The 26810-nt window shown below is 37.9% G+C and overlaps 2 protein-coding genes across 2 annotated transcripts; one reads left to right on the forward strand and one right to left on the reverse strand.

Annotated features, from left to right (window-relative positions):
• Positions 1 to 4605, reverse strand: LOC144661127 (coiled-coil domain-containing protein 12-like). The gene is made up of 7 exons (XM_078521841.1): positions 4475 to 4605; positions 4157 to 4221; positions 1778 to 1869; positions 1245 to 1306; positions 1016 to 1050; positions 551 to 627; positions 1 to 447 (listed from the first exon to the last, which is right to left on the reverse strand). The coding sequence occupies exons 1-7, from the start codon at positions 4568 to 4570 to the stop codon at positions 368 to 370; spliced, it is 507 nt and encodes a 168-aa protein (XP_078377967.1). The 5' UTR covers positions 4571 to 4605; the 3' UTR covers positions 1 to 367.
• LOC144661083 (tetratricopeptide repeat protein 21B-like) lies at positions 4560 to 26453 on the forward strand. Its single transcript, XM_078521790.1, has 43 exons — positions 4560 to 4784; positions 4947 to 5076; positions 5595 to 5872; positions 6519 to 6610; positions 6755 to 6794; positions 7626 to 7682; positions 7874 to 7974; positions 8146 to 8230; positions 8470 to 8568; positions 8684 to 8776; positions 11554 to 11653; positions 12056 to 12153; positions 12261 to 12368; positions 13015 to 13107; positions 13382 to 13511; positions 13671 to 13756; positions 14189 to 14260; positions 14783 to 14903; positions 15358 to 15455; positions 15634 to 15698; positions 15988 to 16077; positions 16227 to 16310; positions 16857 to 16929; positions 17126 to 17236; positions 17372 to 17424; positions 17512 to 17597; positions 18157 to 18283; positions 18560 to 18625; positions 18813 to 18915; positions 19397 to 19507; positions 20033 to 20114; positions 20730 to 20812; positions 21239 to 21306; positions 21783 to 21845; positions 22253 to 22351; positions 22731 to 22791; positions 23350 to 23475; positions 23884 to 23997; positions 24125 to 24178; positions 24571 to 24627; positions 24855 to 24975; positions 25490 to 25557; positions 25996 to 26453. The coding sequence occupies exons 1-43, from the start codon at positions 4758 to 4760 to the stop codon at positions 26071 to 26073; spliced, it is 3951 nt and encodes a 1316-aa protein (XP_078377916.1). The 5' UTR covers positions 4560 to 4757; the 3' UTR covers positions 26074 to 26453.
• The last annotated feature ends 357 nt before the right edge of the window (positions 26454 to 26810 follow it).

The raw sequence follows: 26810 nt of genomic DNA on the forward strand, positions 1-26810 counted from the left end.
TTTGCCATGGAATAAAAAAGACAAAAGTTTATTTCCAAAACAAACGACGTCATGTAGTAGGTTTTTGCAGGCGGTTGTACACAGGCTGTTATTTTATAGTCGTAATGTTTATATACAAGGCATTTTTGCAGTGACTTCAGACTACGCAGGACAGCACTGCAGTCACTCTAGGCATGAAGACTGATATTAATTTCTATATTTTTATCGTCTCCTTGCAAAAGTCTGACAGCCAACTTAGATACCAAGTAGGCGTGTCACAAAATGTCATTCACACGTCACTGAGATGACAGCTTGACAGGACACTCCATGTTTGTCAGTTCTCAGAGTGAAGTTGAACTATTGTTTTTGATGGTTGTTTACACAGTATTCACTCTGCTTCATAGTTCTGTTCCGAGGCTGCTGCATTGACTGCTGCAGCTAAATCTTCTCCTTGTTGTAACTGTTCTCCTGGAAAGAGAGAGAACATAACTTAAACCTATCAGCCTGAAGCTTAAAAAGTGACAGTTCCTCCTTGTAGCCTGGAATGTGGTAATATCCACAGATAACTTACTTATTAGTTCCACTATTGCCCTCTGTGTTCTTTTCTCTAACTTTTCTAGTTTCTTTGCAACATCACGCTTTAAGTCCCTGAAAACAATTAAAATATAATATTGTTCTTTAAGTACGTATAGTGCAGCCATTTAAACGAAATTGCTAACTCAATTGAGTTTTTTTCATATTCCAACAGAACTGTAGTTATTTAAATGTACAGTGGAATTGCAGTTTCTCAAACCTCCAAGGGAAAAAAAACTGATTAACAAAACTGGAGTGTTCAACTTAGTAAAGGAAATCCTAGGGAAACGACTTTTGGTTCAAGTTATTGGGAGGTTTAAGAAATCAAGACTTTGACAAATATTGCCTGAATGTTTTTTTTCTTTGGGGAAAATGAATTAATGATTCTGTTTCATACTGAGGCCTGTCCAGTACCTATCTAGTGGATAGGTAGGTGTTTCTTTGTGCAAGTGAAAATACTCACCAGTCAGGCTTTCTTGGTGCTAAGTTAGCCAGGTCCTACAATAAAAATTTCAAGGATGAGCAATATATACAAGCAATATTAACAAAGTTAGATAAATTTAATTAAAGCTATTTTTAAAATTATCTTTACAGTGTAAGTAAACTGAGTCCAAGGTAGCATATGTATCATGTTGATTATGTAATGTCACAAAGGCCCATAATCATCAAATATAACGTGGCTTTGTTCTTACCACTTCTTCAATAACCTTCTCAGCTTTGGCTTTCTCAAGGTGCTCTTGCACTTCATCTTCAACTGTATAAGGAATAAAAAATGTGGATTTAGTCAAGGGAAACCATACAATTTTCACAGATTTGTTAAATACCCCCAGTAAGGTAGTTTTTCCTCTTGGCAGAGAATCTGATGGTGAGAGGTTGTAGATGAGATGCACTACTTAATTCTTGGATTAACATTATAATAGAATTAATAATCCTTAAGTAAGGGAAATAATCTTTTTTCCTTGGTACTGAAAGAATTCAAGAGGGAAACTATACAATGTACCATGCACCATTATGACTGATGGCAGGAAAAAGGGGCACAAACAGTGATAAGGGTTTAAAAAAGGACACAGTTAACTAGTATTCATTTCCACCCATTTCCCCACCCAATCCCAATTTTCAGCACATTTTTTAATCCTACCACTTCACAGTGAAGACAACCTCACTTAAATTCCAAATCATAACCAATCAAACTGCAACAATGTATTTTTCATTTACAGTAGCAAACCTGAGAGAGGTTTAGCATTTGGTATCTTCTTTTCCTTTAATGTTTCATCTTTAGGTAGATAGTTTCTAAACTTTATTAGCCTGGGTGGAGGTCTGTAAATAAAGCATTCACAAAGTGAAAATAAGCTATTGACTGCACTAGCATTGATCATATAACTGCAGAATGTGCAAGAATTAAGAGATTGTGCAGTCACTTATAGCATTAAGTACTACATTACCAATCCTCAAAGGGGTGGAAACTATTATTAAGTTATTGGGCCAATATGTGTACTGTGCAAACATCTCCTGGACTAGGATGCTACTATACACAAGTCCATCACAGGTTACTCCTCAGCAGTTTGCCGGGTAGCTCTTGAATAGTAGTACCTGAAATTCTCCTGGTTATGCAAAAGTAGAGAAAGTGACTTGCCCAGAAACAACACAAGGAACTACCCAAGTTCAAGCCCAGACTCGATTAAATATAGAGTTTTGCTGAAAACTTGGTAACGTGACATCAGTGTTATTGTTATTTGAAGAAAGAAGGAAAGCCAAGTGGTGACTGCGAGGGTACAAAGGGTAATGAACTTGAAATCTGGTGGTGTAACATGGCAGTCGAGTATGTTTTGAGTTTAACCCCTCGGCCATAATAATGAAAATAGCCAAATGGTCAGCCTTCCACTAGCTGGGATTCTTAACAACTTTGTGTTCTATTTTATATTGTTATCATAATTGTTGATCTGAGATTACTTCCAAAAGAAAGATTTCCATATAGCCCTTTATACCATGCCAAGAAAAACGCCAATCAGAATACAGGAAAGCCGTGAATCGACGGATCCCCCCCCCAAGTGCGCGCGACTGCCGACGAATTAGGGCGAACGGAGACACCCGTGAACATGGACCGTCACTGCTGCCACACTCGCCAAAGGCCGTGTGAACCGAGAAAACAAGTGACCGTGGGAATCAGAACCCAAAGCGTTGCATAACTAGTATATACTTCATTATGCAAAACAAATTACTTCATACAATCCTTCACATTTACAGTCAATTTCACATAACTTTTACATTTCGCGTTACTGAAGTTCGTTGGGAAATTGGGAACTACATAACAAAGTAGCCAATTAAGTTGCGAGTTTGACAATCAAATTGCAAACTTTGTAACAAACTTCCCAACTTTGGCGCAACTGAACTTTACAAGTTTGCAAGTTGAGAAGGAACAAGACACGTTGCTCGAAAGTCATGATGATGTCTGAAATTCAGGCCAAGAAAACAAGGTGGCACTGAGAATGTTCCAGCGATTCTAGCGGCTAGAGTTACAAAATATTTTGTTTGAAGTTGAAGTGTCTGACAATGTTTTGCATGAGCGATCTGCCGATAAATAAATTTTATGCCCGACGGAAATTTGGTCAAATTTTACTTTTTTACGGCAAATACATTTTTAAACATTTTTGTGAGGCTTTAACTTCAATGACAAGCCTTCTGCATTTGTAAACAAATGAAACTGGATGGTTTACTGATCTTCACGGGAGACTTATCGTGTACGAAGCTGAATTTAGAGCCAGACAAATTTTAATTACAAGTTGCGACATGTTTGCATTCATGATTGGACTGTTAATAAATAGATTTTACAAGTATTCTGCCCCCGAATCTCTGTAATAGCTTTAAAACAGCAACTCTTTTAAAAACACTTCTGTAGAATGGATTTGCTTCGCTAAACCATCAGAAGAAAACAAATACCTTAAAAGTAAAAGGTTCAATAACTTTAACGTTGAGCAAGCCGCTTTGGTTAACTTCCGATGATCGCTCGCACGAAACGTTGTCTTCAAACTTGAAAGCTTGATTGCGAATCATGCAATGTTTGATGCCCAATTTGAACATGTTTTCTTTCAGGACAGGATGCAACAGACGGTACATGTAATCCTTATACTTGCTGTATGTGGGTCAGAACGTTGATACCGACGTTTTTTATTGACGCCGTGCTTGTTCAAATTAATATTTTGCAACTCAAGTGGTTAGAATCGCTGAAATATTCCCGCCACCAACTTGTTTACGAGTTCAGACGTAATCGTGACTTTCGAGCAACGTGTCTTGTTCCTTCTCAACTTGCAAACTTGAGAAGTTCAGTCGCGCCAAAGTTGGGAAGTTTGTTCCGAAGTTTGCAATTTGATTGTCTAACTCGCAACGTAATTGGCTACTTCGTATCGTAGTTCCCAATTCCCAACGAACTTCGCAACGCGGCACGGTAAAGTTATGTGAAATTGACTGTAAATGGCAGTCATGAATGTATCGAGAGTTACAAAATTATTGCATGCATAATTAAGCATGGGGTTATACAGAAATCTTGTACTTCTCAAAGGTGGAAATTTTCTGGCGACCTCTACATGTGCAAAAAATCTCCACTTACGCAGGTTGTGAAGCATCATCTAGCAGTCTTTTTTCTCCTCTTGAGGAATCACTGTCATTAGAGGTCTGAAAATCAGTAGCAAAGAATACTGTGAATTTAGGTCGGGATAGGATATTTATCGATACACTTTTAATGGATTGTTTACGGTGTAAACATGATTATATATTTATAAGAGGTTCTTTACGGGGTAAATGTCATAAAGGATAAAGGATCGTAAGGCGCTTTTAGCAACACTTCATTGACATTTGAATTTCGTATGACTAAAATATCTTTTATATAAAGAACAAAATAAAAACATACATAATACACCTCAGATACCTGTTCATCTGGTAATCCACTTTTCTTTCGCATTGCTTTTAAGCGGTCTCTTCGTTTGAGAGCTTCTTCTTCTAAACTGCCTTCGACGGCCGCCATATTGAATCTTACAAGCGCCCAAAGACTTGTGGGAATTACGTGAAGGCTCACGGGAAATATTTGGAAAATCAAAATGGCGGACGTTTGGTTACTAAAAACATTACATGTAAATTAGCAGAATATTTTCAGCCGAACAGTTTTAATATTTTTCACAAATTTTAAAAGTAAGCTAAAGGAAATAACTAAAATGGCATCAAGTGATACTGTTACACTGGTAAGTAGTAAAATAGTTCAAAAGAAAATTTTAAAAATCCCATACATGATGAACATTTTTCGGCGTCCCTGTTGCTATATTCAATTCGTTGCCATCTTTATAAACAGCGAGCGAGAATTGCTACCACTATGGCTGCTTCTACTATTTTTCATCTGTTTATAGGCTTATATCAACTACTACTGTCGCGAAAAGTACTACAGACATCTGCAGAATGCCTGTCTGGAGAGCCTGAAGAAGTATGGCAACGACCCAGTGTTGATATTTTGGAAGGCATTTGGAGTTTTAATGGAAGGTCTGTGATCGCATTACAGACATAATATATATTGCTGGAAATCCATCTGTGAAATGGCCTGATATGGTTGCCTGTGCACTACTTGATTTTCACTTGTAACTTAATAAAAATGTTACTCCAGCTTATTAATATATTATTATTTTTCAGAAATCGTGTTTTGACATTTTTATATTCATTTAAAGATTCATCCTCTAAATAGGTTATTTCTGATATTTGACTTACTTCTACACAGTGCAAATCTATGATCTCCAGCTTACATGGGTCACCCTGGCGGGGTCAACTTTTTTAAATGCAAAGATGGCAATGTATCAAGCAGACACTAGAGCATTCAATGAGAGTGTCTGCTTAAATGAAAATAATACAAGTTTGAATGTACATGTACAAACTCATTTTTTTTTTTCAACTTACGGTTTGGCAGCAAATATTCATTTTTAAGTTAGGATTACAATGTAGGAGCATACAACAAGAATATTAGACAGCTGTACATTGTTTGATTTATGTTAAAATTTGTTTAACAGACAGAGCCTCTGAGGCAATTAGAGAATTGGAGGTGATCAAAGAGAAGCCAGATGTGTTGCTGTGTGCCACTATGGCACTGATCCATGCACACAAGAAAGCTAAACTTGTTGACAGGGAAGCAGTTCAAGAGCTGGAGACAAAGCTCAGGCAAGATCGGCAGTCCTGTGGTGAGATGGCACTGTATTTTGGTGGTATGTTCCTCTGGCATACAGGACGTCATGATAAGGCTCGAGAATATATTGACAGGATGATCAAAATGGCCAGTGGTAATAAAGAGGTAACAAAGAAATTAAAAAATACAGTCAACTCCCACCTTGTGGCCCGCTCGTTATTACGGACAGGAGTTGAAGTCCTGGGGTATATGGAATTACTGAAAATAACTCCCGTTATTACAGACTTTCTCTATTAAGGACACCGAGTTGTGGTCCTGAAGGTGTCCATTATAGTGAGAGTTGACTGTATGAAAAAAAGTAGCACTGCAACGATACACGGGTGCACTGATGAACTGCAAATTTTTTTTGTCACATAATTATGAATAACAATTTTTGAACAACACTTTGTGATATCATGATACAATTCAATATTCTTCCTTGAGATACAGAAATAACTGTCTTTAATGACTCCCTACCCAAGTCCAATCCCTTTCATAGGCATTTATTAAACAGAGGGATAAGAAAGTTGCATCCTTCTTCCGATCCTGTATTTTTTGAAATGGCAGCACAAATGCGTACATGTAGGTAGTTCCAATTAGTTGTCAGCTGACAACGTTTTCTGTGACCACAAGCAAAAACATCCCCTTCTTGGTAACTTCACTTTAAAAAATGTGGAAAAACTGAGTTAGAACTGCAGTTTAGTAAGGCAGCTGACGGCTGTAAGCTTATAATCAGGGATGATAATGATCCTGGAATGACCTTCTTTCTCAGGGCCTTCTTTTGCGTGGTTGGATTGATATAACCAGTGGAAAGGAATCTTATGCTAAAAAGAGTATTAAAATGTTTGATGAAATACTGAGTGGGTGAGTATATGGTACCTTGTACTATCAATGCCAGAATATTATTACGAGACATGAACAGAGGCTGATTCACATGAGATGATTTATAATTCAACTTGAATGGTTACTGCATGCTCATGTGATTTATTTAATATGTTTTCATTTTAGTTCTGAAGTTGTAAAAAATCTGGATGCTTTATTTGGAAAGGTCAGTTATTAAGTTTAACTTATTAATCCTTTTGGTCCAAACCTTAAAATATAAATTAGCCCGGCTTGGTCGCCATGAGTCTCTGTAGCTCAGTGGATAAAGTGCCCGACTTGGGAGGTCAGGGCTTTAAATTCTGTTTGGGAATCAGATTTTTTTTACCTATGCTCGATCACGACATGATGACCACTACATGATTACATCTGTGACTCCAGGAGAGAAGTCATGAATACATATCCACTCCAAGGAAAGTCATTGGAAATTCGAAGACGGAGCTGGGGGGTTTCATGTGTCAAAGTTGAACAGACTCCTTCAGTCCACCCTACATGCTGCTGCATTAGCTAAACTGTGCATACTCTCTTAACACATCCATGCATGAGAACAATATTGACCACGCAATTTAAATAATTCATTTGGCCTGTTTTTATTACCAGTACACATAGAAAGTGTTGAAGAAATGTTACTCTTGAACTCATAAATAATTCATCAAGTTAAAAGAAGGAAAATCATAACCATGAAGGAGGTTTGGATACCCGGTCTAAATTAGCATAGATTGTTACAATTTTATTTCTCCATTTACCCTGTAGTTTTTGTTTCAATTGAGAAGATATATCAAACACTCAAGAAAGTGTTTCATCGGCTATCCAAACACCTTATTTCATCAAAAATACTCCGCTGCACATTGTATTTTCAACTCTCTTCTTGGTGTTTGGATATCCGGATGAAACACTGTAGGTCAGTTCATATTGAAAGTATTTGTCTGGGCCTTAAAATGTTTCCGTGTCTTTTGTATACGTAATAACTAATTGGTAGTTAACTGAACATTGTTTGCAGGCCAAGTACCTGGAGACAAAAAACAACTTCAGTGCTGCACTAGAACTCATCAATCAGGTCTGTAAAATTTATACTCCTTGTTAACGAGTCAGTCAGTCAGTCAGTCAGTCAGACTCTTGTACCAATCATTAAATAATCAAATTACAGGTATACATACAAACTGTGTGATCAGAAACCATAAATTTAATAAATTATTAAGTCTGGCATAAAATGAAGCCCAACATACTTATTTTTGACTGATTTTCCAGGCTGTAGTGGGATATCCAGACTTTATACCTGCTTTGATTGAAAAGATGAGACTTCAGCTGGCCCTGCAGGATTGGGATCAAACATTGGAGACGGCACACAGGTAAATATTATTAAATTCCGGGGACTTCCCTGTTATCAAATGAGCTGATCTTAAGAGAAAAGCTGTCCACCATGATTGAAGATCTCAGTGTGCATAATAGTGAAAACTGTTAGAATATAGATTAAATGTACAAGTTTCATTTATTACTTTTATATTATTTTGTATTGTTAGGGCTCTGAACACCAACAGAAACTGCATTGAAGCACAGAGGATGATTGTAATGTACACCCTTTGTCGAGATGGAAAGTACAGTGAGGTGAATATAAACATACAAGCAAAATGATGTAAAATGCCCTTACATTCCTAATGCCTGCATACCTACTATATAAAATGGTCAATTTTTCTCAACTTTTTTTTTTCAACGTGAGTGCCAGTCATGTCAGGCAGAGGTACATGCCGTAACCACAAATCTCTAAAGTTTAATTTGAATTTTATTTATGATTGCCTGTTCCATAGTACTGTTAATAGTTTTTTTAAAATATCCTATTATTTCAGGCCTCTGATAGGCTGGGAGAGTTGATTCAGATGGTGGACAGGTGCGAGCCAAGGAATTCCTTTTTGTATCATGATTTGTCACAGGCATTCAGCAGACTGGTATGTAACATTCTTCAATTAATTAGCAGCAATTTAAGCATCAGCTATTTGAGCTGTACTAGGCTTTGGAGCTAAAGTAACAGTCCTAATACTTTTACTTTGATGTTGTTTTTAGTGTGGCAGAAATGATTTGGTTTTACAACAGACACTCACACTGGTGGAAAGAGCTCAGTCTCTTGCTTCTAATAATGCAGAGTATCAGACAGAGGTAAGTCAACTTTCCCGAACACATAGTTACCACCATTTGCAAAATAGTTTAGACCTCTCCCATCTCTGTCGCATTTTTCCTCAAAAAGACCTTGTTGGAAAAATAAACTTGTAAATAATTGTCATTCTGATGGCACCCCCTTGCTTATAGATTTTAATTTAATCCTGAAATTGAAAAAACAGTGATTAGGGGGAGAAGAAGAAAAAGTCAAGGTGTCATTGTTACACCTGGCACGTTTTTTGGATGTCACTTTTGGTGTAGAAGTTTTCGCAGAGCTCTACACTCCACACATCCTCGGAGACCCAGGGGCAGTTAGTCGGGGCGACGGGCAGCTCATCGGGAAGACGGGATTTTTGGGCGAAAGTTTAAAACAAGCTCGGGAGAGCCCCTGGGCACTTTCTTTTACCGAACCAGTTCCAGAAGTTTTTGAACTCCATCCTTCTGATTGGCCAGAAAAACAGTTTTTCTGGCCAATCAGCGAGGATGACCAGCAGAGCGGCTCTGACGGCTTCTTACACGAAGTTGTTTTCCTCATAGAATCGTCGTGGTTGTTTAGAATTAGCCCGTCCATCGGATAATTTTACGTGGAGAGCCTCAGATAAAAAAAAAAAACAACAACAACAACAAAACAATGAGGCCTGGGAATTTGCAAACTGTGGCACAGCGCAAGTAAACAAATAAGTTTTTATAGCTATATAAGCGATGCACCACTTTCTACACTGTTTATAAGTTTTGTTTTTGTTATTTAAATATCCAACAAATCAAACAAAAATCCCTTTGTTTTAAAAGTCAAGCTGGCAACAAAATAACAATAGGTGTCGTCAGCGATTTGTTCGCTATTGCGTGGCCCGTGCAACGAAGACACCCAAAGTTTCAGAAGTCGTTAAACGATCAAGGGAAAATAATAAGAATTGTTGTTTACTCGCAACTTACAGTGTAAAACTGGAAGTCGTGTAAGGCTTATTCTTTTCTGACATTCTCCACGTAAAATCATCCGATGCACGGATGCAACCACGACGAGTCTATGTGGAAAACAACTTTGTGTAAGAAGGCGTCAGAGCCGCTCTGCTGGTCATTCTTGCTGGTTGGCCAGAAAAACTGTTTTTCTGGCCAATCAGAAGGAAGGAGTTCAAACGCTTCTGGAACTGGTTCGGTAAAAGAAAGTGCCCAGGGGCTCTCCTGAGCTCGTTTTATACTTTCGCCCGAAAATCCCGTCTTCCCGATGAGCTGCCCGTCTTCCCGACTAACTGCCCCTGGGTCTCCGAGGATGCACTCCACATTGGAACAACAAAATGCTTATATCTGTCTTGATTTGAAAAAATGTGCCTTAAGAAATTCAGCCACGGTCACACCTGTTTTCATTCTAAACTGTACGTTTCTACGGCTCTACGTTTCCATTCTATACTGTACGCTTCTACGGCTCTACGTTTTCATTCTATACTGTACGCTCCTACGGCTCTACATTTTCATTCTAAACTGTACGCTTCTACGGCTCTACGTTTTCATTCTAAACTGTACGTTTCTACGGCTCTACGTTTTCATTCTAAACTGTACGCTTCTACGGCTCTACGTTTTCATTCTATAATGTACGTTTCTACGGCTCTACGTTTTCCTTCTAAACTGTACGCTTCTATGGCTCTACGTTTTCATTCTAAACTGTACGTTTCTACGGCTCTACGTTTCCATTCTATACTGTACGCTTCTACGGCTCTACGTTTTCTTCTCTTTTCTACGGCTCTACGTTTTCATTCTAAACTGTACTCTTCTACGGCTCTACGTTTTCATTCTATACTGTACGTTTCTACGGCTCTACGTTTTCATTCTAAACTGTACGCTTCTATGGCTCTACGTTTTCATTTTAAACTGTACGTTTCTACGGCTCTACGTTTTCATTCTATACTGTACGCTTCTACGGCTCTACGTTTTCATTCTATACTGTACGCTTCTACGGCTCTACGTTTTCATTCTATACTGTACGCTTCTACGGCTCTACGTTTTCATTCTATACTGTACGCTTCTGAATTTATGGCTCTGTCTTCATTCTATACTGTACGTTTCTACGGCTCTACGTTTTCATTCTATACTGTACGCTCTTCTACGGCTCTACGTTTTCATTATATACTGTACGTTTCTACGGCTCTACGTTTCCATTCTATACTGTACGTTTCTACGGCTCTACGTTTTCATTCTATACTGTACGTTTCTACGGCTCTACGTTTCCATTCTATACTGTACGCTTCTACGGCTCTACGTTTTCATTCTATACTGTACGTTTCTATACGACTTGACGTTTTCATTCTATACTGTACGCTTCTATGGGTCTGCGTTTTCATTCTAAACTGTACGCTTCTAAGGCTCTTCGTTTTCATTCTAAACTGTACATGTACGTTTCTACGGCTCTAGGTTTTCATTTTTAACTGTATGCTTCTACAACTCTGTAATCATTTTAGTTTTCATTCTAAGCTTTACGCTTCTTAAGCTCTACGTTTTCGTTCTAAGCTGTACCTTTCTACGACTCTACGTTATCATTCTAAACTGTACGCTTCTACGGCTCTTTGTTTTCATTCTATACTGTACGCTTGTAAGGCCCTGCGGTTTTTTAATTGTGACATATGGAAAATTAATATGATATTCTGTTTGGTAATTAGGTGACCACAATCAGGCAATTTTCTGGGGGTTCTATAAAACACAACCACATTTGTAGGACACAAGCAAATTATCCAGTTTTTGAAAAATTGTTTTTCTCAACTTTAAAGATAATAATTGCTTTTCATAAGGTTGGAAATCAGCTCATATTGCATCACCGAATCCGAGAAGCAATGAAAGCATTCCGTACCGCCATGAAACTTGACGAGACAAGTGTGCCAGCATTGACAGGTCTGTAAAACTTTAGTTGATTAAATCTGAGCTGTTTATAAGGTGTAAATGTTTTAGCCTGGCAGACATATAGGGACAAATACTGGAACAAATTGTTTAAGAAGCAAAAACATCTTTCATGCAAGTGTACCAGCTAAACTGCGCTTTAATAATACTTTATTGCCTTTTTATTATAATAATAACGATTGACTTGAGAAGTTATATGTGAAGAATCATGCAGCACCTAAACAAATACTGAAGATTACAATGTCTTCCGACAAAAAAATAGTATTTTCTTTGTTGATGTCAGTGTGCAGGTTAATAATGACGATTCCACTGTACCCATTGTGGATAGTTCTAGCTAGCAAACCAGGAGGATCGAGCCATAAATGTTTTATGTTTTGTTAAACTATTCTGTATTAGGCATAATCAAGTGTCAGCTGATAGATGGACAGCTGGAAGATGCAGAACAGCAACTAGAGTTCCTTAATGAAATACAACAGTCTATTGGAAAATCATCTGTAAGTTGCATGCCTTTTTGCTAGTTTCTCTTTCATGTTGGAAGGTCACATTGGAAAACAAGTTACACAACAAATTGTGTTGTTGTTGTTGTTTTTTTTTTTTACAGGAGCTATCATACCTAAGCTCTGTATTGAACAGAAAGAAGAACAAGCCAGCTGAGGAAGTGATAAACCTGCTAAATGAAGCAGTTGATGCACATTTTACTTCTCTTAAGGTTAGATATGAAATTATTATAAATATACTGTGCCATAGTTTCAAAGCATTGTAAGAAAACAAATTATAACAAAAGGTTTATTCATATTCCAAAGAAATCCTAGCTTCTACAAGTACATTCACAAAATCAGATTAGCATTCTCTAGACTCAAAAGTACTGTGATAACTTTTTCGCTTCCATGCATGTTATCCTTATCGAAATCCAAATTCTTTTTTTGTAAACCTCAGTCTTTAATCTTCTGGCACAAGTGTGATAATAATATAACTGTTTCAGATTCAAGTGTGCTCACTGGGAGTTGTATTATTATTGCAGTTGTACAGTAGATGAGCCACTGGGGTAAATACAGTAAAGGGAAGGAAATGGTGGGCAGCACTCAATATGCACAACGTATACAAATATTTAGAAATTAGGCTTGAAATTGAGTGCCTCAACGCCTCTGTTACTTGTGTAGTATGTTTCTGCAATGGACAACCACATGTTCAAGAAACCTTGGAGTAATCATAAAATTGCTGGGTTTAATAACTTAAAAGGTATTCAGGTCAGGGGAAAAAGTTGCATTTAGTGATGTGCATGAGTAAAAACAAATTAAATGGAACTTAAGAAAATCATATATTAAAGAAAGTGTTTATTTTTCATGTTTTTTTAGGGTCTTGCCCTTGGGGTGAAGTATTTTTACTGCTTAAACCCAGATTTTCTTCTCCAAATAATTAATGATTACCTTGTCTATGCACCCACTGAGGTAAGTACATTTCATACATTTCCTATGTCAACTTTCACAAGTTTGATTATGTACAGTAAAACACAAATGACAGTATCCATATAGCATTTGCCTTTTTAGCTTGAAGACGTTTTTATATGTATACATTGAGCTTCAAAAAAGGAAGAAAAATTTATGTAACATGCATTTATTGTTGCAATTTCCATTAAGTACTGCAGTTTACTGCAACTGGAAGACTAAATCAACTGTCACAGGACAGGGTCTTTTATTGTTGTTGATATCATTTTGCCTTTAGGCACAGAGTCCAGGTCAGCCTCCACCTCCTCTTCTTAAACGCTGTGCTGCTGTGTTAGATCCATTGACTAAAAGTGTGCCTGGATTGCTGGAGGGACTCTATCTCATGGCTAAAGTCAAGTACCTGTCAGGTAAGAAGGTGATAGCAAAAACGCGGTAGTAGTATATGTGGTGTGAAATTGTTCACATTTTTAGTGAGTAGGAGGTGGTTTCTATGAGTGGCTTTCCAAAAACTTGAATGTCATATGCACTGTATGTATTCTGTCAATACCGTTTGTACTTTATATTAGGAGAAACAGACGCTGCTAAAGCCATGCTGACTCACTGCTTGGACCAAGACCCAACGTTTTCTGATGCACATCTTCTCATGGCTCAGGTAAGTTAGCATCGTTCGTTCACATTTATGTCCGTGCGTGTAAAATGAAATATTTCCCTTATAACTTGGGTGTTGTAGTTACCAAGTATACGCCCTAATATCGTTCGAATATTACATGTGTGGATTTAGAAGTGATTAAGATATTTTTAGGGAGTCGGACTTAGATGATGGAATCTGAAAGGGTGTACCTTCACTCACCCTTTTTGCATCACAGCCTGAATTTCATATTTCAACCAGGCGAAAAATGTAACTCTTAAGGGATACACCTCAAGCCAAACTTTTCGGCAAGAAAGGTTTGTTAAAATGCCGCTGGCACCACGAACGTAAATTTAGAAGTTTGGCAAAAATAGACAAAAATTGTTTTGTCAGTCTTATTAGAGTATGTAATGTAATATTTTCAACACGTCGTAACGTTTTATCCGCAATCAACAGATTCATCTCCAGCAAGGTAACTTCAAACTTTCCGAGCAATCGCTTGAAGTTGGTCTCAGTTATAACTTTGAGGTGAGGTACTGCTTTACGTATATTCCTAGCTATGATAACTTATCTTTCCCTTTTCGTTTCAAAGACACCGATCTCTGAAGTTAAGTTATAGAAACATACATCGAGGTTTACTTAGGAAGAGGGAGTACTGCCATATTGAAGACGTGTTACGTGCTGCTTGCTGGGGTCGTAGTTTTTCCCTCCATGTCTAAGATGGCAACGTTTTCTGTTAGAGTTTTAAATTTGATTGTGTGGGCAATTTTATATCTTTGTTTCTGCACTGGGAAAGTGAACGTTTCCGTCACATGATTTAGTGGTCATATTGTCCGAATTTGCACCAGTAAAGCAGACTGATTTTTCTGAGATAAAAAAAGGAAAAGAGAAAATCTTTCAGGCCTGGAAGAGGTTTTGGCCCATCGTTCGCGGCAGAACATCTCACCTACGACATTGTACATTTACACTTCCTCCACAACCCAGAGTAATCAAAGCATGGTATAACTGATAAATATGTATTAACAAGCTGGTGATTTGTGTTTGTGTCAGGTGAGGAACCATCCTTTGTATCATCTGATAAAAGCTCGAGTGCAGAGGAAGATGGGTCATCCAGAAGAAAGTGTTAACACCATGCATGCTGCAATGAACCTGTCAGGAGTAAAGAAAGCAGGTAACATGTCACACTTGTCAACTTCTCTTCAAACAGAATGTCATTGACATGAGTATTACCCTTCATCTGACGTTGGCCTGCAGAATTCTACAAAATATTAAGCGGCAAACATTTTTTGTGCGAAGGAAGTACACTACACTACATACCATAACATTCACCAACAGCACATGGACCCAGCGATTGCAGAAGAGTGCTCAAAACAGTGCCAATGTCAGAAACCTTTCTGCTAGGGTTTGAAAACGTGTTTTAATGAAATGTCAATGAATGTAACATTTTTGTTTTTTATTGTCACGACATAAACGATAGCTAAGTTTGTAACGAATCCCACTTACCTGTTTAACACAGGACGATTCATTAAAGAATATGTATCGTAAATGGGTTAGTAAAAAGTTTCGCTAACTAGGATTAAAAATACCAATTGTAAAGATAGCTCATCGTTTTTATTTTTCTTTAGTTCCTAAAGCACAAGGCAAGAAAACAACAATAACATCCAGTGATCGAGCGGCTGTGTTCCTTGAACTGGCTGAGGCTCACATGGAAGCTGGACAGCTGGTAATAAATAATGAATACAGTTTATCAAAGCCATGCACATCACCACTGCAACTGGTCACTTAGCTTACCAAGCTAATGACTCAGTCCTCTCTCTGACTCGTGGCACATACGGCTTTTACAAGAATTTGCTTTCTTGCTTCGCCATAAAATATTCATTAATTGTTTGTTCGTTTTGCAGCACGAGGCTACTAAAGTAATGCAGGATGCCTTGCATGAGTTCAGTGGCACTCCTGAAGAAGTTAGGTAAGCTGATCGTGTTTTATTCATTTTCGTTATCACCAACAGAAGCACACCACTCACATTTTACAGTAACTATGGAGGTCACTCAAAGTTTGCTTTTCTGAGCAGTCATTTGTTTATAATAGAATATCATTTAATTGTTTATTATCATTTTGGGCTTTTTGGAAACTATTGTTGTAAAATGCCCTTTAAAATAAGATTCCATTCTGGACAACACTTGAATGACCCATCCACTTTGAGTTATTTCCTTAAATATCAACTCAAACTTGTTGTTCTGTTACTTTCTTATCAGGGTTCAGATATCCAATGCTGACTTGGCGTTAAAGAACGGTGACACTGAACAAGCCTTGACTTTATTGAGACAAATAACCCCAGAACAAAGGTGTGTGTGGTGTAGTGTAAATTTTTTGGGGGGTTTGAAATATTTCAAACTGTCAGTTTAACTGTGTTTTTCAAATTCGTTAAATATTTCATGAAATTTCAAATCAGCAACAAACATTTAAATGACTGAGCGATTGATTGATTTAACAGTTACTACATCAAGGCAAAAGAGAAGATGGCAGAGATATATTTACATCATCGTAAGGACAAGCGCTTGTATGCCAGCGTCTACAGGTGAGTGCAGTCTGACTAAAAAAGTGGACGATATTATCCTTAACTAAATATTCCATCGTGATTTCATCGATTTGGAAGTGTCAAAAATGTTATTTCCAACCAAATAATGTTAACGCTATTTTTTACTGACATTAACATAGCCAGTCATACTCTCTTACCTTTTATTGTGCCTATCACTTTTTGACTTTACCTGCCGTTTTGTTTAAGATAACTTGCCAGTGACGGTTGTTTGGGATATGAATACTTCTACCCTTGCTTTTGTTGTTGTCTCTTTTCCTTTAAAATACAACTTCCCTTTTTCTGTCTTATCACACAACTTCTGGCCTTGATGTATTACCATGGACAAAAAAATCTGCCAAGCTGTTCACAATTTCATCACTATGGAGCAATACAAACATACTAAAGCACACAGCTTGTTACAGGAGAGAGATGTTGACTTCTCGTGTACTTCAGATGCACTATAAAGTGCCAAACATAAATCACATAATAAATTGAAGTTAAGTAGTAAGGGAGTATTGTTGTCGAATTGAATCTGTTGTCCTGCAGAGAACTAGTTGACAAGAATCCCAGCCCTCACACTTGTCTGCTGTTGGGAGATGCATACATGAGTATACAGGAGGTGAGTGTTTGCTCTTTACCAAAACAAACTTGTGCTTCGTTCAGTCTGGTAAAGGAGAGTGTCGCTTTTCGGGCAAGTCTTCATTCGTATTGTTTTGTCCAAAAGGAAAAGCTCTAGGAATCCGAATGTTTACGCACCTGCTTTGTTTCCGTAAAGATACGTCATCTTTAATTGTTTGTTTGTTTGTCAAATTAAGCCTGAGAAAGCAATTGAAGTGTACGAGACAGCTCTAAAGCGAAATCCAAGAGATGGAGCACTGGCAAGCAAAATAGGACAAGCACTGGTCAAGACACACCATTACGGAAAGGTATGTTCGTTTTGTTGTTGTTCTTCTTGCTGTTGTGACTTATTTTGTGACGTTAATTAGTCAAGAAGTGGTTTCCTAGTTGTCAGAGATACTCTTTCATTGCCTAATACCACAGACCTTCATTTTGATTCTTAGGCCATCAACTACTATGAAGCTGCCTTGAAAACAGGACAACAAAACTTTTTAAGGTTTGTTGAAACTTTTGAACACAATGCTAACGTATGCTGCAACATAGTTAAGTGATCTTTCCAATGAGTGTTTCCTTGATTTGCCAGGTACGACTTGGCTGAGCTGTATCTTAAGCTGAAAAACTACGAAAAGTCTGACAAGGTTATCAAGTTAGCGCTGGAACAAGAAAAAGGTACAGTACGTTTTTTTATTTGGACCGTAAAAAGTGGTTTGAGTAACATTTAGGTATTTTACTTATTTTTACTTCATTTTTTGTGTCTTTGTCGTAAGAAAGCAAATGCACCAAATATTAGCTAAAAAAGGTTTTCAGTTATAGAATTGAAGTCAAGGTTTGTTTGCAGTTTGTTCATCGTGCGTGTGTTAATGTGCTTAAAACAGTCAAGTTTGCAATTAAATGAAATCAAGTTTTTGTCGTCAAGACGAGACTTTTTTGAGGTTATAAAATGTCCATTTTAAAACGACGTTTTACTGTCCTTCGGGCAGTTTCAAGATGGCGGACTGTTTTTGCTTCTCAGACAAACTACTAAACACTGAAGATGTTCAGTCGTGATTATGAAAGTTCGTTCTATCAAGGATTTGTTCACAATAAGCAAAGGATCACAAATCAAATTACTTAACAGTCAATTTGTACACTTATTATACAATAGTTTGCTGGTATTGAAAGCGATCAAATCATTTGCCTTGTGTTATTTCCTCCACCTTTTGACCTTCACTTTCTTCTTTGTATTCAGCTAATGATCTTCCATCGTTGATGGAAGAAGCGCGGCTCCTGGAGCTTCAAGCTCGAGTTTATCAAAAGTCTGGCAACGCTGAAGAAACTCTGAAGACCCTAACTCGAGCTAAGGAGGTTCAAACAAGGTGAGATAAGCTTAAGTGCCATGTGTGATCAATCTTATAAATAATTTCTTACTAGATAAGATGGTCTCTTGTCTAATCAGAAAGAGCGCTCCTATAAAACATCATGTAAGTTGTGGACTCACATTTTTTGTTTGCAGTTTGTGTAAGTCAACCAGTGGCATGTGTGTTCTGTAGAATGAAGTTGAGGAATTCCTTTTAACCAACTGTTGTGGAAACTAACCAATCTTGCTCAATGAATTAGAAGTAAATGTATCGACTGATATTTCCATTTTGTAGGGTTTTGAGAAGAGTTGGCGTGGAGCAGCCAGATGCTGTGAAAGCACAAAAATTACAAGCTGCAAAGTAAGTTTGTTTAAATGGAAATAATTGATTGAAAGTAACTTTCGATGCACAACTTCTTTTCTGTTTCTCCAACCAGAACAAAAGGCACGCGAGATATATGCATTCATGTCTGTGTCTGTCTGTCTGTCTGTCTGTTTGTTTGTTTGCACTTTCCGTATTTAACAATGGCTTGTTTTTTTTCCCACAGGATCTGTGCAGAAATGGCAGAGCTGTCTACCAATGCTAGAGAATACGAGAAAGCCATTAATTTCTACAAGGAAGGGCTGACATACGATGAAACACACATACCGGTAAGTGTTAATATGCTACAACTAGATTCACTGGTGTCAAAAACAGCTCGAGGTGAAACACAAGTGGAGAAAAGAACATGGCCTTGTTATGTCACTTTACTTTAGAAAGGTATTTTATAACATTCCTACTCACCAGGGAACACTGAATAGGTTCGGATTGTTGTCGGATCATCCAAATCCGATTGCTCATTGAAGCGAAAGGTTTTTTGTTTAAAAGTCAGTAACGGAAACAAGTTTGAAAGTTTGGCAAATTGTCGCGTTTCTGCTCGACTTTTATTCAACTTTTGTCAATTTGCCGAAACAAGTGTACGTCATGCTTAACGAAATCTCGGACTGGAACGAGATATAGAGCATGATTTTTGGTTTCCGTTTACCGGAGTCATTGGCTAATAACTCGAAAAGTTGTACTGTTTTTTTGCATTTCCTTTATGTCTTGATTAGTAGTCAAATCTCATGCGTTTCTTGCTCGATTCCGTTTTAGTCCATGTTAGCGCTGGCCAGACTGTATTTAACAGTGGATGATCTGGATTCCTCTCAGCAGCAATGTGTCCAACTGCTTAAAATGGACTCAGAAAATGACGCCGCTACTGTCGTAAGTGTATTCATTGACTTGCCTGTTGCCTCTTAACTGGCAACCTCAGTGGCATTTTAACCCAATAGTTAAATCAGGTTGCGAGTACCCTTCCTTATTTTCAAGTTGAATTAAATGTAAATACTGTAGGTATTAAAAAGAGTAAATAAAAGTGTGTTGTTGTTGTCTGAGGTCTTGTGCACGGCATTTAAATCAATACAACAACAACTTTGACGTCAGTAGCCGCTATTTAAAGTCAGTTTGTCTTTGGTGATACCAGTCTTGGCAAAGTCGAGTCAAATGGCCACTTTTTACATTCCGCCTTACAATTAGCGCGGTCGTCCACTTTGCGTAGGTGTTGTTCCAAATACGGCAAGTAACCACATACCAAGTTTAAAATGAGTTTGATAACCTGCAAGATATACAGTACACCATCTGAGAGCTGAGTGAGACCAGAGGAAAGAAAACGGATGAAATTCGTATTGTAACTGACGTACCCCTCTTCAGTTATTGTTAAAAAACAATGATTCTTTTGTTTGTTTTCAGATGATGGCCGATTTAATGTTCAGGAAAAATGAATACGATTCTGCCACGTTTCACTTTCAGCAACTGCTGGAGAGAAAGCCAGGTATATTGTCTCCGTTAAGAAACTACCTTTTTCACTTTTACAATGTAATGCAAAGAATCACCCGATAATGCTACAGCATATAGACAAAATAATGTTTGTTTGATTTGATCATCTCTGATTTACAAGAAAAATGCTGAACGTCTTCTCTCAGCTTACCGTTCAGTTCCCCTTCAAGAATGATCTAGGTCCTTACAACATCAGTGCAGTTTTAAACAGAAAGGTGTTAGGAATTATTAAAATCGTCAGTTAGGGATTATTGTTTTGATCTACCACTAATTTCTCATATCTAACATTGAAAGGACAGTATGGCAATCAGTAGGGAGAATAACTACATTTAGTGCGTGGAACTTTCTCTCAGGTAACCTGGTGTCAGGACACCACGAGTCTGTCCCATCATTTCCATTTTAGGCTCTTCCTTCACGCCTGCCATTTTAGTATCCCTCACAGTGGTGCCTTTCCACGTAATACAGCACCTTCCTCTTTGACGTTTCTCACCAAACATTTTAAGGTGTTCACTCGTGAAAAGCTGAATTGGAAAATTGAAGATTAGAAAGTAGTTGTTATTACAGGGCTACATATTTCGAATTGTTTATAAATGTGCTTTCCTTATTTCAGATCATTACAGCGCTCTCGCTCGTCTTATAAATCTTCTTAGGAGAGCGGGAAAATTGGAGGAGTGTTCTAAATATCTCGAACAGGTTTGTGTTGAACTTTCCGTCAGGTAATTCTTGTTTCACCAAGTTAAAGTCTTTCCACTGTAGCAACACATGCAGCCATTGACACTATCCCCATCGTGCCCATTTTAGCAGTTGGAGAAAAGAAACCTGAAAAAAAATCATGCCTTCATTGGGATTCGAACCTGTGACCTCCGCGATACCGGTGTTATGCTCTAACAACTAAGATTTGAAGGAACACATTAGGAGCAAGGTCGTTTTCGTGGGGTCTAATTTTTTCCCTGAACGAATAGATGACAGAATAAATGAAATTATTTTCACGGCCGAGCTAAAAAAACAAAACAAGCAGTGTCACGATCCTGACCGTGCCGTGAACCCACCAATTTAAACAACTGGGGAAAAGAAGCCTGAAACATTTTTAATTTTCAAAATCGTTTATTTTTCGTTTAGGCTGAAAGTGCTATCCCGCGTGCGGCCATGGATTGTGGATTAAATTACTGCAAAGGACTCTTTAACTGGTAAGGTTATTAACTGTTAGGCTCCATGTTTGGTCAGTATCCCTGAGCCCGTGGTTTGAATCGGCAAGGATGTTGCCTAGCAACATGACGTACTTGGATGACGTCAGCTGACGTGTCAACTTTTGGGACGCTCGTTTTTATTGATTGATTGGACAGAAGCAATCAGAAAGTATATCGATTTTTTACTGAAACGGTTCTTGTTCTCTCGCTACATTTCTTGTGTCTACCTTATGAGTATAGTGCGACAGAGAGTCAAAACATGAACTTCGGTTTAATGTTAATGAATTTAAGAAAAGTTTGTGAGTCCCTGTAACTTCTTCAAAGCACGTGGGATAATCGGGCGGTTTGCCGGTTTGTGCCATCTGTAGAACAAATCAGATAACTTTGTTTATCTGTTGGTTGTTTTCTTTGAATAGTGTCAGTTAGGTTCGGATCTATTTTTGATGTGATGTTTACAGATTTTGTTTCTGATTAAGGTACACAGTAAATCCTACGGCAGCCCTGAAACATTTCAATCTAGCAAGGAAAGACTCTGCATGGTAAGAAGCAATTGTTCGCTTTATTTCTTTTTCCTGATAGAGAGTTATCAAGGTCGTTCCACCTGCCAACTGTCCATCGGACTGACCGACCAACCGTCTGTTGAACTAACCCGACAAACTTACCCTCCGACCAACGGGCTAACCGGCCGAGGGATTATTTGATTACCTGCCGTTGCTCACTAAATAACAGATAAAATAAATGACTGACTGACTGATTGATTAACTGATTCATCGCTGAAGGATGGAATGAACTGAATGAAAGTCTTTCGATTGATCTTTTCATGCAAGGAGTAGCGCCCTGTAACAATTCATGAATACTACTACTATTGCGGTTTCCTTATTTTTATATTTGTCTTATGTACGACATGATCTATTTGTTAGAAAATATATATTTTTCTTTCCACCAGGGGCGAGTATGCCGTGTACAACATGATCGAAATATGCCTCAACCCAGATAATGAGACTTTAGGAGGAGAAACATTTGAGGCGGTGGATGGCGATGTTAGGTATTAATATTTCTTCTGTTCAGTAAACATAGGAAAGTTTTCAGACTTGGGGAAGGTCAGTGGTGAATGTTAATGTTAATGTATTGATTTTGTGACTGTATTCGGTCTAAAGCTCTCCAATAAAAAGCAATTGTTAACTCTCAAATTGAAGAAAGGGTCTTCATTCCTTCCGCGACCATGTTGAACAATAGGAACGCGGCATTGTAAGGGGGAAGGGATTTGGTTCTGTAGAGTATTCCATTGACGTTTGTCTCGAGAATTCTGTCGAGGATTGGTTATGACTGTATATCACTAGTAGTATCTATAAACTTTATAACAATGGTTACTCTTTGTTTTCGAGCCTTTTCACCTGACCTGCCATTATATTTCCCTCGCATAGTTCAAACGAGAAACAGGATTCAGAAATGATGGCTGTTCGCACTGCTGAGAAGCTTCTGAAGGTAAAGTTAGCCATCATAGTTTTTGTTTCTGTCTCCTTTTAAATTGCTGTCACTTGTTTTTTTTTACGTCGTGTTCATTTGAACAGTAAAGTTATTTAACAATTAGACGGTGAGTTCGAGGTTTCTATTGGCTGATAGTTGGCGAGGGGCAACGCCCCGAGTCAACTATTAAAAGTTGATAGAAACCGAGAGCGAGTCTAATCGTGTTAGCATAACCCACTGACCGATCTATTTACAACATAGTTTATTGAAAGTAGTTTATTTATAGTTGTGGTTTGTGATTTCGGCAATTTTACTTGCGCGCGATCCCAAGGCAGTCTATCGAAAATTTGACCGCGCTCGCGTAGCCAATCAGGTTGCGAGTTTTCCTAACGGGCGGTCACTGCGTTGTGTAAAACGAGTTATGGCTACATGTTCTGATTAAAGCACGTGTTATTTCATAGAAAACTCGAGAATTTGAGCTTCTTTTGTACCACAAAGAACTTGGTAGCTGAAGAAGCTCTGTAGTCATGTGCTTGTCATAGTTTCGAGTTTGACCATTCCGTTACGTTCTCACAGGATTTCAAGCCAAAAGGGAATCCCCTTAAATACCGCATACTGGAAAACAGTGTTTTAATGGCGTTCAAGACAAAGCCAAATGTAGAGAAAGCCTTGTCACAGTTCATGGAAATTGCTACAACAGAGGTATTTCAAATGGGTCTTCATTGGTGGTTAGGCATACAATCTTATTAAAAAAATACAGATGAAATAGAAATGCGCAGCTCCGAACAAGGCCCAGAAACAACCTGAGGCTTCAACGGGATTCGAATTCGTGACATTTTATGATGTAAAGTTTGCACACATCATTTAATAATTCTAATTTAATCTGGATAAGAGGGCCTCCTCATAAACTTTGTTTTATTTAGGATGTCGTCCTTTTTTAATATCGTGGATTAAAGAAATAAACGCTCCATGAAATTAACGCGAATTTTGTGAATTCGCGTTAATTTTTTTGAGCGTCAATTTCCGCGACAACATTTAAGTTGAGCGATTATTTTCGAGACTTTAATTTCACCTCAAATGCATCAACTGAGTGCAGCATTCTTTCTTCAGCACGACTGTGTTCCAGCTCTTCTGGGCATGGCAACTGCGTACATGTACTTGAAACAAACACCACGGGCTCGTAACCAGCTGAAAAGGATTGCCAAGATGAACTGGAACTCAGAGGTAAAATAAACTTATTGTTTACTTCACATTCCTTGACGTTTGTCTGGTTTTCATTAGCGACAGAAGCATGGGAGAGAAACCATATAAACACTAAGAAATGTCTTTGTCTTTATTTTATTTTTTTCAGGAAGCAGAAGAATTCGAGAGGAGCTGGCTTTTACTAGCCGATATCTATATCCAGGTATGTTAAAAACACGCAATAATGAAATTAACTCTAATAAAGGTTTTTTGGAATAAGTATACATCACGTGGAGAAGCTTAGTACTTTTGCTTTTAGTTCCATTTTTTGGTCAATGCTTTACCAGGACCTAGGTAATTTGTAATATTAACATCTTACTTGGTCATGTTTCACCGGAAGAATTAGAACCTGCCTGAGGTCTCTGTTTCTCACATTGAAAAATAATGTTTGCATCGTTGTTGCATTTGTGTAACTGTCCTCAAATCAAAACCGTTTTGAAATGTTCCGTTTGATAATGCACGCATCTTTCTTCAATGTAGTAAAATGCAGGAAAGTAAGGAATTAAATGTCTTCATTGGGTTCAGTTGGTCATTGACGTTGTTTTTCATTTGCAGTCTGGCAAGTTTGACATGGCGGGAGATTTGTTAAAGAAATGCCTTCAATATAACAAGGTCAGGAAGACATATGGTTAAATAAACCTTATATATTGAAATCGTGGTTAATAATTTCCTTTTCAAGCATTCTGTTCATTTGCTAAAAATGATGTACAGCTGTTAAGATATCATTTTCTACCGTTGGTTCCCCTTAACGCGTTTATCTGCAAGCAGGACCAGGACGGTATGAAAACGTGCATCTTTAAATTTGTTGTTGTTTAGATTTGTTTGTATTTTGTTTGCAGTCTTGTTGTAAGGCTTGGGAGTACATGGGTTATATCATGGAAAAGGAACAAGCTTACAAAGATGCTGCCAAGAACTATGAGAATGCCTGGATTTTTGGCAATCAGAACAACCCAACTATTGGTATAATAACCTTATAAAACGTAGCGCTTTCTTAGTTATTCTGTCACTGAAAAAAAGACAATATTACAAACCCATAATTTTACATAAATGTAGATGGCGTCAGATTTGCTTATGTGTTTTAGCCTTATTTTTTTGTTCATAAAACGTGTGTTGTTGTTGTAATTAAGAACTGAAATGCGGTAGTTTGTAATAGAAACGATAGAAGTTCTTCTTAGTATTCTAAGGAATTTTTCAGCAATCTTTCAAAAACGATCAGAAATATTTCTATGACGTTGTCTTGAGAAATGTTATGGATTTTCAGTGAATGTTGGAAAATTTTGAGTGGACGCAAATTCGATTTTCGTGTTTAGTGCATTGCTGAGAGCCAAGTTACTTGAGATTCTGTTAGGTTCTTGTGGGAATATTTATAAGGAAAAGAACTTCAGTTTGTATTCAAACAAGCCACCGACAATATAGGGGAAAAATGGCAGTTATCCAAAGAATGCTCCTAAGCCTATTTCGTTTTACTACACAGGTTTCAGACTCGCGTTCAACTATCTCAAGGCAAAACGTCTTGTAGACGCCATTGACGTCTGCCACAAGGTACTGATGTAAATCTGACTTGAAAAATATTGCTAATGGCTGATACATAAATACGACTGACTACAAGGCAACTCTCGTACACTTGAACGTGAGTTCATCCATTGGTACCCTAGAATGTGGGTCAACACTCACTCCTACGGTGTAGGGTAGTTCTTATACTCCTTGGAACGTGGGAAGCTCTTGTACCCCTAGGGTGTACAGACAACTCCCGTACCCCTTCGGAATGAGAACAATCTCATATCCCTTGGGTTTGGAGGCAAGCCATGAGAGTAACTCTCATACTATGACAGTTATGTGAAATACAGGCACTGAATCGGGGTAACTCAGCTAATTTTCGCTTGACAGCCTGTTTGAATACTCACAATATCGCTGACTGCCATCAGTTGAGGTTGTGCTTTTTCAAGCAAAAAAGTAATAACGTTTGTGTGTTTGTTTTAGGTTTTAAACCATCATCCAAACTATCCAAAGATTAGAAAAGAAATATTGGACAAGGCAAGAGCAGCGTTACGGGCATAACTTTAACAATCTATGTGCTGTACACTTTATTCACTTGTACATGTTAATTTTTTTCTTGATAACCGTATATTTAAGCTTGTGCACCGGAAAAACTAAGGCCAAACAGTTTTAACATCGGTCAATAAGAAAAGGAATATTTTCTTGCAAATTTTCTCTGAAGTACCAAAGAATGCGTCTTTACTGGCCAAACGTGACACGATTCCGTGCGAAAACCATTAAAAACAGAGAAATCAATAGGAGTAGCATAGAGAAAATCACTTTTTCAGGGTTTGTAAATATGCGAGTTTACTTCTACAGCTTAAGGTAAATTACACGTCATTTAAACACTTGAAGTAAACGGCTAGCGTTTGTAAATAACCATTAAATTATTGAAATGACAACTTGGTGGTCGTCTCATTTTATGTACAAGGTATTAAAGAGGTATATAAACCCAGGTTCTCTAGCAGAACAGTGGTGCCAATCTGTGTCAAATTCAATCAAGGCAGCTGTTGCCTGACAAGTTCCTTGTCATCCTATTTCTCACTTAGAAATTCATTCTTTGAGAAGCGATCACTCGGTTTTAGCAGAAGAGAGTGTACAACCGACAGTTAGCAAACATCGACAACTGGGACACTTGTCCTCTAAGGAAATTCAAAACACTGTAAGATTTCCAGGTAAACTTGTGTAAGGTTTCCAAAGGTATTGCCCCTTTTTACTTTGACAGGATGGTGCAAGTAAGTCGTGTAGCCAAACACTTA

This window comes from Oculina patagonica, chromosome 7, assembly GCF_052425735.1.
Source record: "Oculina patagonica isolate OP01 chromosome 7, crgOcupat, whole genome shotgun sequence".
Lineage (NCBI taxonomy): Eukaryota > Metazoa > Cnidaria > Anthozoa > Scleractinia > Oculinidae > Oculina > Oculina patagonica.

Bases quoted from the DNA above. Each gene is read 5' to 3' on its own strand.
- LOC144661127 (XM_078521841.1), bottom strand. From the start codon at position 4,570: ATGGCGGCCGTCGAAGGCAGTTTAGAAGAAGAAGCTCTCAAACGAAGA. The intron at 1,307-1,777 runs GTTTGCTACTGT...TTCCTTATACAG, and splicing joins AAATGCTAAACCTCTCTCAG to TTGAAGATGAAGTGCAAGAG. The intron at 1,051-1,244 runs GTAAGAACAAAG...TTTTTATTGTAG, and splicing joins AGAAGGTTATTGAAGAAGTG to GACCTGGCTAACTTAGCACC.
- LOC144661083 (XM_078521790.1), top strand. From the start codon at position 4,758: ATGGCATCAAGTGATACTGTTACACTG. The intron at 17,425-17,511 runs GTTTGTTGAAAC...TTGATTTGCCAG, and splicing joins GGACAACAAAACTTTTTAAG to GTACGACTTGGCTGAGCTGT. The intron at 21,307-21,782 runs GTAAGGTTATTA...TTTCTGATTAAG, and splicing joins TGCAAAGGACTCTTTAACTG to GTACACAGTAAATCCTACGG.